This window comes from Haliotis asinina, chromosome 14 (genome assembly GCF_037392515.1).
Source record: "Haliotis asinina isolate JCU_RB_2024 chromosome 14, JCU_Hal_asi_v2, whole genome shotgun sequence".
In the NCBI taxonomy this organism is placed as follows: domain Eukaryota; kingdom Metazoa; phylum Mollusca; class Gastropoda; order Lepetellida; family Haliotidae; genus Haliotis; species Haliotis asinina.
Genome location: NC_090293.1, coordinates 55,349,968 through 55,362,647, shown reverse-complemented (window position 1 = coordinate 55,362,647; position 12,680 = coordinate 55,349,968). Strand labels below are relative to the sequence as shown.

At 45.4% G+C, this 12,680-nt stretch overlaps 1 protein-coding gene across 1 annotated transcript in view; it reads right to left on the bottom strand.

The window, feature by feature from the left end:
- Positions 1-12,680, bottom strand: part of LOC137260906 (uncharacterized) — a 91,695-nt gene that overhangs the window by 42,277 nt on the left and 36,738 nt on the right. Inside the window, exons 13-19 of the mRNA XM_067798444.1 lie at positions 12,041-12,241; positions 11,531-11,785; positions 10,774-10,968; positions 6,525-6,713; positions 6,086-6,274; positions 5,614-5,874; positions 1,005-1,196 (exon numbers count right to left, since the gene is read on the bottom strand). Of these exons, the coding sequence (XP_067654545.1) occupies positions 1,005-1,196; positions 5,614-5,874; positions 6,086-6,274; positions 6,525-6,713; positions 10,774-10,968; positions 11,531-11,785; positions 12,041-12,241 (1,482 nt within the window). The remainder of the gene's footprint in view (positions 1-1,004; positions 1,197-5,613; positions 5,875-6,085; positions 6,275-6,524; positions 6,714-10,773; positions 10,969-11,530; positions 11,786-12,040; positions 12,242-12,680) is intronic.

Genomic DNA, 12,680 nt, shown 5'->3' with positions numbered 1-12,680 from the left:
ATGTACTGGGACAAGGAGCTACTTGTGTTGGGTATGGTGTTACCTGTATGGGATCATTCAGTTACATGTACTGGGAAGAAGGAGCTCCCTGTGTTGGGTTATGTTGTTACCTGTATGGGATCATTCTGTTACATGTACTGGGACAAGGAGCTACTTGTGTTGGGTTATGTTGTTACCTGTATAGGATCATTCAGTTACATGTACTGGGGCAAGTGCTACTTGTGTTGGGTTATGTTGTTACCTGTATAGGATCATTCAGTTACATGTACTGGGGCAAGTGCTACTTGTGTTGGATTATGTTTTTACCTGTATAGGATCATTCTGTTACATGTACTGGGACAAGGAGCTACTTATGTTGGATTATGCTGTTACCTGTATAGGATCATTCAGTTACATGTACTGGGGCAAGTGCTACTTGTGTTGGGTTATGTTGTTACCTGTATAGGATCATTCAGTTACATGTACTGGGGCAAGTGCTACTTGTGTTGGGTTATGTTGTTACCTGTATAGGATCATTCTGCTACATGTACTGGGACAAGGAGCTACTTGTGTTGGATTATGTTGTTTCCTGTATAGGATCATTCAGTTACATGTACTGGGGCAAGTGCTACTTGTGTTGGGTTATGTTGTTACCTGTATAGGATCATTCTGTTACATGTACTGGGACAAGGAGCTACTTGTGTTGGGTTATGTTGTTACCTGTATAGGATCATTCTGTTACATGTACTGGGGCAAGTGCTACTTGTGTTGGGTTATGTTGTTACCTGTATGGGATCATTCAGTTACATGTACTGGGGCAAGTGCTACTTGTGTCGGATTATGTTGTTACCTGTATAGGATCATTTTGTTACATGTACTGGGACAAGGAGCTACTTGTATTGGATTATGTTGTTACCTGTATAGGATCATTCAGTTACATTTACTGTGACAAGGTGCTGCCTGTAGAGGAGCATCATGCTTCCTGTAGTATTCACAGTGCTACCTGTACCAGGGCATGACGTTACCTATATTGGGACAAGGTGGCAGCACACACTGTGCATCTTTGCTGTCAACTGCCTTTCCTGGACACGCAGCCCCACCGTTGGAAGGAGCAGGGTTGTTACACGCACGTGTTCTATTGTCAACACCATCAGCAACTCCACATGAAGCAAAGCAGAACCTCCGCCATGATCCCCAATTCGACCAGCTGCCGTCAGCTGTAGATACAATGTAGAACGTGGTGCTAAAAAACAACCCCCAACATATACCATACACAATTTGCAACCAGCAAACTCCAATACTCCATCAATACATTACATGCAACAAAGGCAGGTGTGTGGGTGTGTGGGTGCAAGAAACCCAATACTCTACCAATGCCTGACCAAACATGCAACCAGCTAACCAGACATGTACGAAGTCGCTGCCAACGCTTGATCTGCATAGCCACCGTCAGACCACTCGCTGTGTTACATTCTGCATAACTGTTTTTCTCTCGCACTAAGACTTTGGTGGGTTGCTATATATATTTTATGACCCATTGCCTTAGATTTTGTTTCATTTGTATTGTATTTGAAATCGGCAGTGTGAAATTGACTTGTGACTTTGTATACCTTACTCTCTTTGCTAAATAATACAATATTTGAATATTTTAGACTTGTCTTTGTTCTGTTTTGATGGTTCACAGGAGATTTCTTACACCCTTTGACACGGCACAATTCTTAAAAAACCGTAACAATACCCAACCAATACCATACGAAACAGACCCACTATGGGGTAGTGTGCATACAAGCAATAAAGGAAGGTTACTTGAAGAGTTCATTTCAAATAATGATTTATGCATCTATAACGATGTCTCTCACACTTATCTACATACTGGGAATGGTACTTATTCTAGTCTTGATTTATCTGTCACTGACTCAATCCTCCTGAATGAATTTGAATGGTCCGTCCATGACGACCTTTGTGGAAGTGATCACTTTCCTACAGTTCTAACACCTGTAACCCCTTCTGATATTCCTCCGTCATCCAGATGGAATTTTAAGAAGGCTAACTGACCTTTATATGAAACTCTCTGTGCTGACAAACTTAAACCTGAACTTTTCACTGATGTTGCTGACGCTATAAAGTGTTTTACTGATGAGGTGAACAACAAAGCCAATGAGTGTATCCCTAAGTCCTCCGCAACTCCACATATTAGAAAACCGTGGTTCAACGATGATTGCAAACAGGCTCGGAAGGCACGGAAAAAAGCTGAACATTATTTCCGCCGCCATCCTATGGTCCACAATTTGAACAAATATAAAATTCTTAATGCTAAAGCTCGGCGTACTTTTAAGCAAAGTAAACGCCATTCTTGGCGAACGTATGTATCAAAGATCAATGCACGTACGCCGATATCAAAAGTATGGAACATGATTCAGAAAATCAAGGGTAAGGGCACTAAATCCAGCATTCAACACCTTCAAGATGGTGATCAGCTACTGACAAACAAATCCGATATCGCAAATAAACTAGGTGAAACCCTCGCCAAACACTCCTCTTCTTCAAATTATGTGCCTGAATTTCAGAAATATAAAAGTCAGCAAGAAAAGAAAGCTATAAATTTCAGTTCAAATAATGGTGAAGATTATAATGAAATATTCTCTATTCATGAGCTTCATACTGCTCTTGAACAAGCTCATGATACTGCTACAGGAGCTGATCATATACATTATCAACTCCTGAAACACTTACCAGAATCTTGCTTAGAAACCCTTTTAAATATATTTGATGACATTTGGACTTCGGGAAAATTTCCGTCTTCGTGGCGAGATGCTATTGTAGTCCCAATCCCTAAACCTGGACGTGATCATACTGATCCTTCAAATTATCGACCAATTTCTCTCACAAGCTGTGTTTGCAAAACCATGGAACGAATGATAAACAATAGACTAGTTTGGTACTTAGAGACCAATAACCTCATAACAGATATTCAGTGTGGTTTTCGTAAAAACAGAAGTACCATTGATCACTTAGTGCGTTTAGAATCATTTGTTAAAAACGCTATAATTAATAAACAACATGCAGTCTCTATATTTTTTTATTTAGAAAAAGCCTATGACACTACATGGAAATGTGGCATTTTGAAAGATTTGCATGACTTTGGACTGCGAGGCCGACTGCCTCAATTTATTTCCAACTTTTTAAATGACAGACAATTTCAAGTCCGAGTGGGTTCTACCCTGTCTGATCATTATAATCAGGATCAGGGTGTTCCACAAGGCAGTATTTTATCTGTCACTTTATTTAGCATTAAAATCAACAGTTTATCTAAGGTTTTAAATGATTCGATTGATGGATCACTTTTTGTTGATGATTTTAATATTTCTTGTCGCGGTAAAAATATGCGTACTATTGAAAGACAACTGCAGTTGTGTTTAAACAAAATTAACAAGTGGTGTCTTGAAAACGGTTTTAAATTTTCTAAATCGAAAACTAATTGTATACATTTTTGTAGAAGATATAAACTACATAAGGACCCTGAACTATTTCTCAATGGCACTCCCATCAAAGTGGTAAAGGAAGCTAAGTTCTTAGGTATAGTTTTTGACTCGCATTTAACCTTTTTACCGCATATTAAGTCCCTTAAAACTAAATGCTTGAAGGCCCTTGACTTGTTGAAAGTCATTTCTAATTGTAAGTGGGGAGGGAATCAAGCTACCCTCCTGCAACTTTATCGATCATTGATACGTTCAAAACTTGATTACGGCTGCATCGTCTATGGCGGAGCCTGCAAAAGCAACCTAAAACTTTTAGATTCTGTTCACAATCAAGGTCTAAGACTTTGTCTTGACTCATTTCGAACTTCACCCGTCGACAGCCTGTACGTTGAGGTTGATGAACCATCTCTTAAACAACGCCGTATAAAATTATCTTTACAGTATATAACCAAATTATATTCCAGCGAGTCAAACCCTGCATTTAACTGTGTCTTTAAGCCTCTGTATGAGGATTTGTATAACAAGAAGTCTTCCCTTGTTCCGCCTCTTGGACTAAGAGTGAAACCTTTCCTTTCTGCTGCTGGCATAGAGTTAGACAACATAGCTCCCTCCCGTCTGATTAGTTGGTTAGGCCACAAGTAGACCTTACACTGACTACATTTAAAAAATCAGAAACTAATGAATTACAATATAAACAAGAATATAATCAACTAAAAAATAAATATTGCAATTACAAATCCTTATTTACAGACGGATCCAAGGACGGTGGCGCAGTGGCTTGTGCTACTGTCATTGGATCTAAAACAATATCTTCTAGATTACCCGATAGCAGTTCAATTTTCACGGCTGAAGCAAACGCCATATTGACGGCTCTTAAATATATTCAAAGACACCCTAAACATCAACAATATATAATCTATTCAGACTCTCTTTCTTGCCTTGAGGCTATTAAAAACGTATCATGTAAACATCCACTTTTAATAGAAATTATTCAATTATATAATGATCTTGCTACTGGCCAGTACGACATCGTCTTTTGTTGGTTACCCAGCCACGTTGGTATTACTGGGAACACAATGGCCGATCGTGCTGCAAAGGTAGCACTCAACAAATCTGTGACACCACTTCTTATCCCCTACTCTGATTATAAAGCTGTTATCAGATCTTATATCCAGGATATCATGCAGAAGAGGTGGGACACTCAAGTAGGTATCAATAAATTACATGCGGTAAAACCCTATGTTGGTTACACCTACTTGGGTTGTCAGTCCAGATTTGAGGAGGTCATCATCCGACGATGCCGTATTGGCCACACCAGGTATACACATCAATACCTATTGAAAGGTGAAGATCCTCCGTTTTGTATCCCTTGTGATGAACGAATCACGGTCAAGCATCTCTTGCTTGACTGTGTTGAGTATTCCATCACAAGGGATAAATATTTTACATCACAAACTTTGCAGGATCTTTTTATTAATCATAGTTCTCATTTAATTATTGCTTTTTTAAAAGAGTCAGATTTGTTGTCTGAGCTGTAAATAGATAAATATTTTACGACTGGAAGTTTCAATTAGTAACTGACATTGTTAGTGGCAGTATCCTCAAGGGGGGTTAAAGTACAGTAAAATTATTGTCCTCCCGAGAGGGTACGTAAGCTCCATAACATTCGAAGTAAATTAAAGCTCTCCACTGTTTTACTCGTAGCATACGTGTAGTTTTAATATATGGCTAGATATGACGAAATTGCTAACGGCTGAAGGGATGATGTAAATCCAGCTAGGGTCCATGCAGGTAGCAAAAGTACTGTAAGTCCCCATGGTCCCTAGTATGGTGATCTACCTTCAGTTGTTGGCAATCTATAGCCCGTTTTTATATTGTAGTGTTCTCAGTAATTAAACTGTTTTAGATATCATTACTAGATTTAAATGAATGTCTGTGATATACTAGTGATTTTGCTGTTCTTTGTCAACAGAGTTTAGATTGTTTCAAGTATTATTGATATATATCATGTTTTTTGTATTGTTCTCGTCACAATATGGCTGAGATACTGCAGATGTGACGATAAATATTAACTCACTCACTCATACGAAACAGGCAAGCAATAAAGCCGAAGCCCAACTAGTGCCACACACTGTCATCATTACAAACATCTTACCAAACACTGTGACAGTTGCCTCCGACTTCTTTCCGCCGACGGTGAAGGTATACGTCCCTGAGTCGGCAACTCCTGCCCCAGTTATAGTTAGCCCGTATGAATCCCCGTTTTCGGAAAACTTGACATTGTCCTTCTCAGTGAGAGCTACCCCGTCCTTCTGCCAGGTCCACCCCGTGTGGCCGGCGGTGGTCAACGCCGCTGTCAATGCTACAGTTTCCCCAATAGGGACGCGGACATCTTGCAAGCCTTGCCTGAAAACAACTGAAAATAATACCCGAATATTAGAAAGGGAGTCACACAGACCCTTCTCCTTTTGATAGCAACGCCTAACATATCTTACTCAGTCATTCAGACAACCACAGGTAACACATCTAACCAGGACATTCTGGATACAGACAAGCAACGTTATAAAACCTGACCAATCTGTCAATACTGTTGTCTGGACAATCTGGAAGCAATCAAAAGGTCTTACCTGGACATTCTTGAACCTGACAGGTGATGCTGTTTATCTGGGTTCTCTCCCCCTCACATGGTCTGCCTGTACCAGCTGGAACAGGATTGGTACACGTCCGCGACCTCGTGTCTGTCCCGCTGACCGCTACACCACAGTCGGCGTCACAGACCCTAGCCCATGTCGTCCACAAGCTCCACCCACCGTTCACTGCAACATACCAAGTGTGATACTCCAGGACTCCTGGAAGATGGATGTTACCTGGCACTGACGTGGTGGATGCAGCAGCCGTGTTAGATCTCATGGAGGCAGATAGACGCACACACGTACACACAAACACACACAGCAGACACACATACAAACGCGCAATGTCAGACTCAAACAGAACCCCAAGACAGTGGGGCCACCACATTAATTTCAGCTGATATCATTGATGATATGGAAAGACGGTTTTCCAAACCTGGACATATTATATCAGGACAGGTAACAGTTTGAGTGTCATCTGAAGCTCCGACACATTGACTTCCGGTGCCACTGGGAACAGGGTTGGTACATGTCCGTGTTCTCGTATCCGTCCCACTGACGGACTGACCACAGGTAGCACTGCAGGCCCTCGTCGCCGACGACCACTCACTCCAGCCTCCGTTAACTGTGGCAGATTCAAGATATGAAAATTGAAGAGCACAAAAGAGGAGCGTCATATATTTACAGTCGCTGTTAAAGATAAACGGTAAAGATAAAGAGAAATGTACATTTGTTGCTACAAACTCTCCACATTTAAAACAAAGAAACACAACTTGTCATCCACATACTCGAGTACATCACCACCCAAACATGACCTGTTGCCTCTCTACTGGAGTACATCACCACCCAAACACGACCTGTTGCCTCTCTACTGGAGTACATCACCACCCAAACACGACCTGTTGCCTCTCTACTGGAGTACATCACCACCCAAACACGACCTGCTGCCTCTCTACTGGAGTACATCACCACCCAAACACGACCTGTTGCCTCTCTACTGGAGTACATCACCACCCAAACACGACCTGTTGCCTCTCTACTGGAGTACATCACCACCCAAACACGACCTGTTGCCTCTCTACTGCAGTACATCACCACCCAAACACGACCTGCTGCCTCTCTACTGGAGTACATCACCACCCAAACACGACCTGTTGCCTCTCTACTGGAGTACATCACCACCCAAACACGACCTGCTGCCTCTCTACTGGAGTACATCACCACCCAAACACGACCTGTTGCCTCTCTACTGGAGTACATCACCACCCAAAGACGACCTGTCGCCTCTCTACTGGAGTACATCACCACCCAAACACGACCTGTCCCCTCTCTACTGGAGTACATCACCACCCAAACACGACCTGCTGCCTCTCTACTGCAGTACATCACCACCCAAACACGACCTGTCGCCTCTCTACTGGAGTACATCACCACCCAAACACGACATGTTGCCTCTCTACTGGAGTACATCACCACCCAAACACGACCTGCTGCCTCTCTACTGGAGTACATCACCACCCAAACACGACCTGCTGCCTCTCTACTGGAGTACATCACCACCCAAACACGACCTGTTGCCTCTCTACTGGAGTACATCACCACCCAAACACGACCTGTTGCCTCTCTACTGGAGTACATCACCACCCAAACACGACCTGTTGCCTCTCTACTGGACTACATCACCACCCAAACACGACCTGCTGCCTCTCTACTGGAGTACATCACCACCCAAACACGACCTGTTGCCTCTCTACTGGAGTACATCACCACCCAAACACGACCTGCTGCCTCTCTACTGGAGTACATCACCATCTAAACACGACCTGTTGCCTCTCTACTGGAGTACATCACCACCCAAACACGACCTGTTGCCTCTCTACTGGAGTACATCACCACCCAAACACGACCTGTTGCCTCTCTACTGGAGTACATCACCACCCAAACACGACCTGTTGCCTCTCTACTGGAGTACATCACCACCCAAACACGACCTGTTGCCTCTCTACTGGACTACATCACCACCCAAACACGACCTGTTGCCTCTCTACTGGAGTACATCACCACCCAAACACGACCTGTTGCCTCTCTACTGGAGTACATCACCACCCAAACACGACCTGTTGCCTCTCTACTGGAGTACATCACCACCCAAACACGACCTGTTGCCTCTCTACTGGAGTACATCACCACCCAAACACGACCTGTTGCCTCTCTACTGGAGTACATCACCACCCAAACACGACCTGTCGCCTCTCTACTGGAGTACATCACCACCCAAACACGACCTGTCGCCTCTCTACTGGAGTACATCACCACCCAAACACGACCTGTTGCCTCTCTACTGGAGTACATCACCACCCAAACACGACCTGTCGCCTCTCTACTGGAGTACATCACCACCCAAACACGACCTGCTGCCTCTCTACTGGAGTACATCACCACCCAAAGACGACCTGTCGCCTCTCTACTGGAGTACATCACCACCCAAACACGACCTGTTGCCTCTCTACTGGAGTACATCACCACCCAAACACGACCTGTTGCCTCTCTACTGGAGTACATCACCACCCAAACACGACCTGTTGCCTCTCTACTGCAGTATATCACCACCCAAACACGACCTGTCGCCTCTCTACTGCAGTACATCACCACCCAAACACGACCTGCTGCCTCTCTACTGGAGTACATCACCACCCAAACACGACCTGTTGCCTCTCTACTGCAGTACATCACCACCCAAACACGACCTGTTGCCTCTCTACTGGAGTACATCACCACCCAAACACGACCTGCTGCCTCTCTACTGGAGTACATCACCACCCAAACACGACCTGTTGCCTCTCTACCGGAGTACATCACCACCCAAACACGACCTGTTGCCTCTCTACTGGAGTACATCACCACCCAAACACGACCTGTTGCCTCTCTACTGCAGTATATCACCACCCAAAGACGACCTGTCGCCTCTCTACTGCAGTACATCACCACCCAAACACGACCTGCTGCCTCTCTACTGCAGTACATCACCACCCAAACACGACCTGTTGCCTCTCTACTGCAGTACATCACCACCCAAACACGACCTGTTGCCTCTCTACTGGAGTACATCACCACCCAAACACGACCTGCTGCCTCTCTACTGCAGTACATCACCACCCAAACACGACCTGTTGCCTCTCTACTGCAGTACATCACCACCCAAACACGACCTGCTGCCTCTCTACTGGAGTACATCACCACCCAAACACGACCTGTTGCCTCTCTACTGGAGTACATCACCACCCAAACACGACCTGTTGCCTCTCTACTGGAGTACATCACCACCCAAACACGACCTGTTGCCTCTCTACTGCAGTATATCACCACCCAAAGACGACCTGTCGCCTCTCTACTGCAGTACATCACCACCCAAACACGACCTGCTGCCTCTCTACTGCAGTACATCACCACCCAAACACGACCTGTTGCCTCTCTACTGCAGTACATCACCACCCAAACACGACCTGTTGCCTCTCTACTGGAGTACATCACCACCCAAACACGACCTGCTGCCTCTCTACTGGAGTACATCACCACCCAAACACGACCTGCTGCCTCTCTACTGGAGTACATCACCACTCAAACACGACCTGTTGCCTCTCTACGGGAGTACGAGTAAACCTGCAGACTGAGATCTACCGAGGAAACCACAGTTACCCACAATCTCACCTACTGCTGGGATCTACTGAAATACACAGTCACCCTCAAAGACACCTACTATTGGGATCTACCAAAACCAAAGTCATCTAAAAAGGCAGCTACTATTGAGATCTACTGACATACAGCCACCCAAAACGTGACCTACCATGGGGATCTACTGAGATACAGTCACTCGAAATACCAACACAGGGCGGCACATCACATGGTAATGTAACCTACTACAAGGAACACATGGTAGTGTAACCTACTACAAGGAACACATGGTAATGTCACCCATTACAGGGAACAAAGGGCGGCACGTCACATTGTAATGTCACCCATTACAGGGAACAAAGGGCGGCATGTCACATGGTAATGTCACCAACTACAAGGTACACAGGGCGGCACGTCACATGGGATTATGTCACCTACTATTGGGAACAAAGGGCGGCACGTCACATGGTTGTGTCACCCACTACAAGGAACACAGGGCGGCACGTCACATGGTAATGTAACCTACTACAAGGAACACATTGTAATGTCACCCATTACAGGGAACAAAGGGCGGCACGTCACATGGTAATGTCACCAACTACAAGGTACACAGGGCGGCATGTCACATGGTAATGTAACCTACTACAAGGAACACATGGTAATGTCACCCATTACAGGGAACAAAGGGCGGCACGTCACATTGTAATGTCACCCATTACAGGGAACAAAGGGCGGCATGTCACATGGTAATGTCACCAACTACAAGGTACACAGGGCGGCACGTCACATGGGATTATGTCACCTACTATTGGGAACAAAGGGCGGCACGTCACATGGTTGTGTCACCCACTACAAGGAACACAGGGCGGCACGTCACATGGTAATGTAACCTACTACAAGGAACACATGGTAATGTCACCCATTACAGGGAACAAAGGGCGGCACGTCACATGGTAATGTCACCAACTACAAGGTACACAGGGCGGCACGTCACATGGGATTATGTCACCTACTATTGGGAACACAGGGCGGCACGTCACATGGTGTTGTTGTCTCCTCTGTTGCATCGCCAGCGCAGTCGTTCCCACCACTTGCAGGTGTGGGGTTGTCACAGGTTCTGTTCCTCTTCCTCTGCACTGTGATGTTGTTCCCACAGGTAACAGTACACGACCCCACCCACTCCGTCCAGGCACCCCAACCGCCGTCCACTGAACATACAAATATCACAGGGGTTAAAGTACTGGAACTTCAGGTTATATATGCATATACATGTGATATATTCTAGTATATTGTTTAACGATGAAAGCAGCTATTTCCTTCATGACTGCGATCTGTGTATCGGTCTACGAGATTAAGATACATGGACATGCTTCAAGTCAGAGAGTCTGGCGACCCGGCCCCGTTACCCGTCCACGACATGCGGATGTTCACAGTGGCCATAGAATACAAGAACATCGTCACGGACGTACCCACCATATATTGAGCCGGGTGTGAGTGAGTGAGTGACTTTCGCTTTACGCCGCTTTTACCAATATTCCAGCAATGTATCGATAATGACGTAAGAAGTGGGTGTCACACATTGTACCCATGTGGGGAATCGAACCCGGGACTTGGGGATGACAAGCGAACGCTTTAACCCCTAGTATACCCCACCCACCCCCGGGTGATAGACACACTAAGTATCAGCTCACAGTTATACGGTACACATGTTCACGAGTGTAAATATAACGACTACAGTAGTGGTTACAATCACGTGACGTCATGTTTTACCAATCACTGTGACGTAACCCGCCGACGTATGGCCTTCAATTCTGAACGTGTAGGCTCCGCTGTCGGCGTCGGTAACTTGATCTACAGTAATCGTGTTGTTGCCCTTGTCGTGGTAGATCTTCACTCTTGTGTCGGGGTGAAGAGCTTTGCCCTTCTGGAGCCATTCCGCCTTGGAGTGGACGCTCTCGTCCACGTCAGCAGTCAAGGTTAATTTCTCCCCAGACCGAAGCGTTACGTTCTTTGGCCCAACCAGAACTGCGGGAACAAAAACATTTGTTTCTCTTATTTGACACAAGTTTGTCTGTCGACATCGATATTTCATGACATTTATAGTTACGAACGTCTGCATGCTACCTCATTGACATTGTGTCCCGACACTGGTACGTGTTAGTCAACGGAATGGAGAGGCAACGGCTGGCGTAAAGTCACTTCAGTTTGCATCAACAAATTATTCACTTGACTTCAGAAAACACAGCTTCTGTCTCACTAGGTTGTAAATAGTGTACTCACTTAAACATTTGGGCAACGTGGAACAGATTGTCGTATTGGTCTGCACTCGCTCCCCGACGCACTCGGCCCCGCCGTTGCGTGGCCTCGGATGGTCGCAGTACCGGACACGTCGTAATTCACCGGCAACGTTGACACCACAGGTTGCCGAACACGACGTGGTGCGCCAGCTCGTCCATTCATCCCAGCCTCCATCGACAGGTCCTGTATTTAATGACTGGTGTATAACATGGTGATAAGAGAAGTGTCTATAGGAGACTACCGCTTAGCACATTGATACCTTCTACCGTCTACAGTGGACTGCCGCTTAGCACAAGGATACCCTCTCCCGTCTACACTAAATTGCCGCATTGCACAGGGATACCCTCTACCGTCCACTGTAGACCGCCGCTTAGCACGTTCATGCCCCTACTGTATACAGCAGACTGTCGCTTACAACAGGGATACCCTCTACCGTCTACAGTAAGCTACCGCTTAGAACAGGGATAATTCTACCGTCTACAGTAAGCTACCGCTTAGCACGTTCATGCTCCTACTGTATACAGGAGACTGGCGCTTGGACCAGGGATACTCTCTACCGTCTACAGTAGACTGCCGCTTAGTACGTTCATACACCTACCGTCTACATCAGACTGTCGCTTAG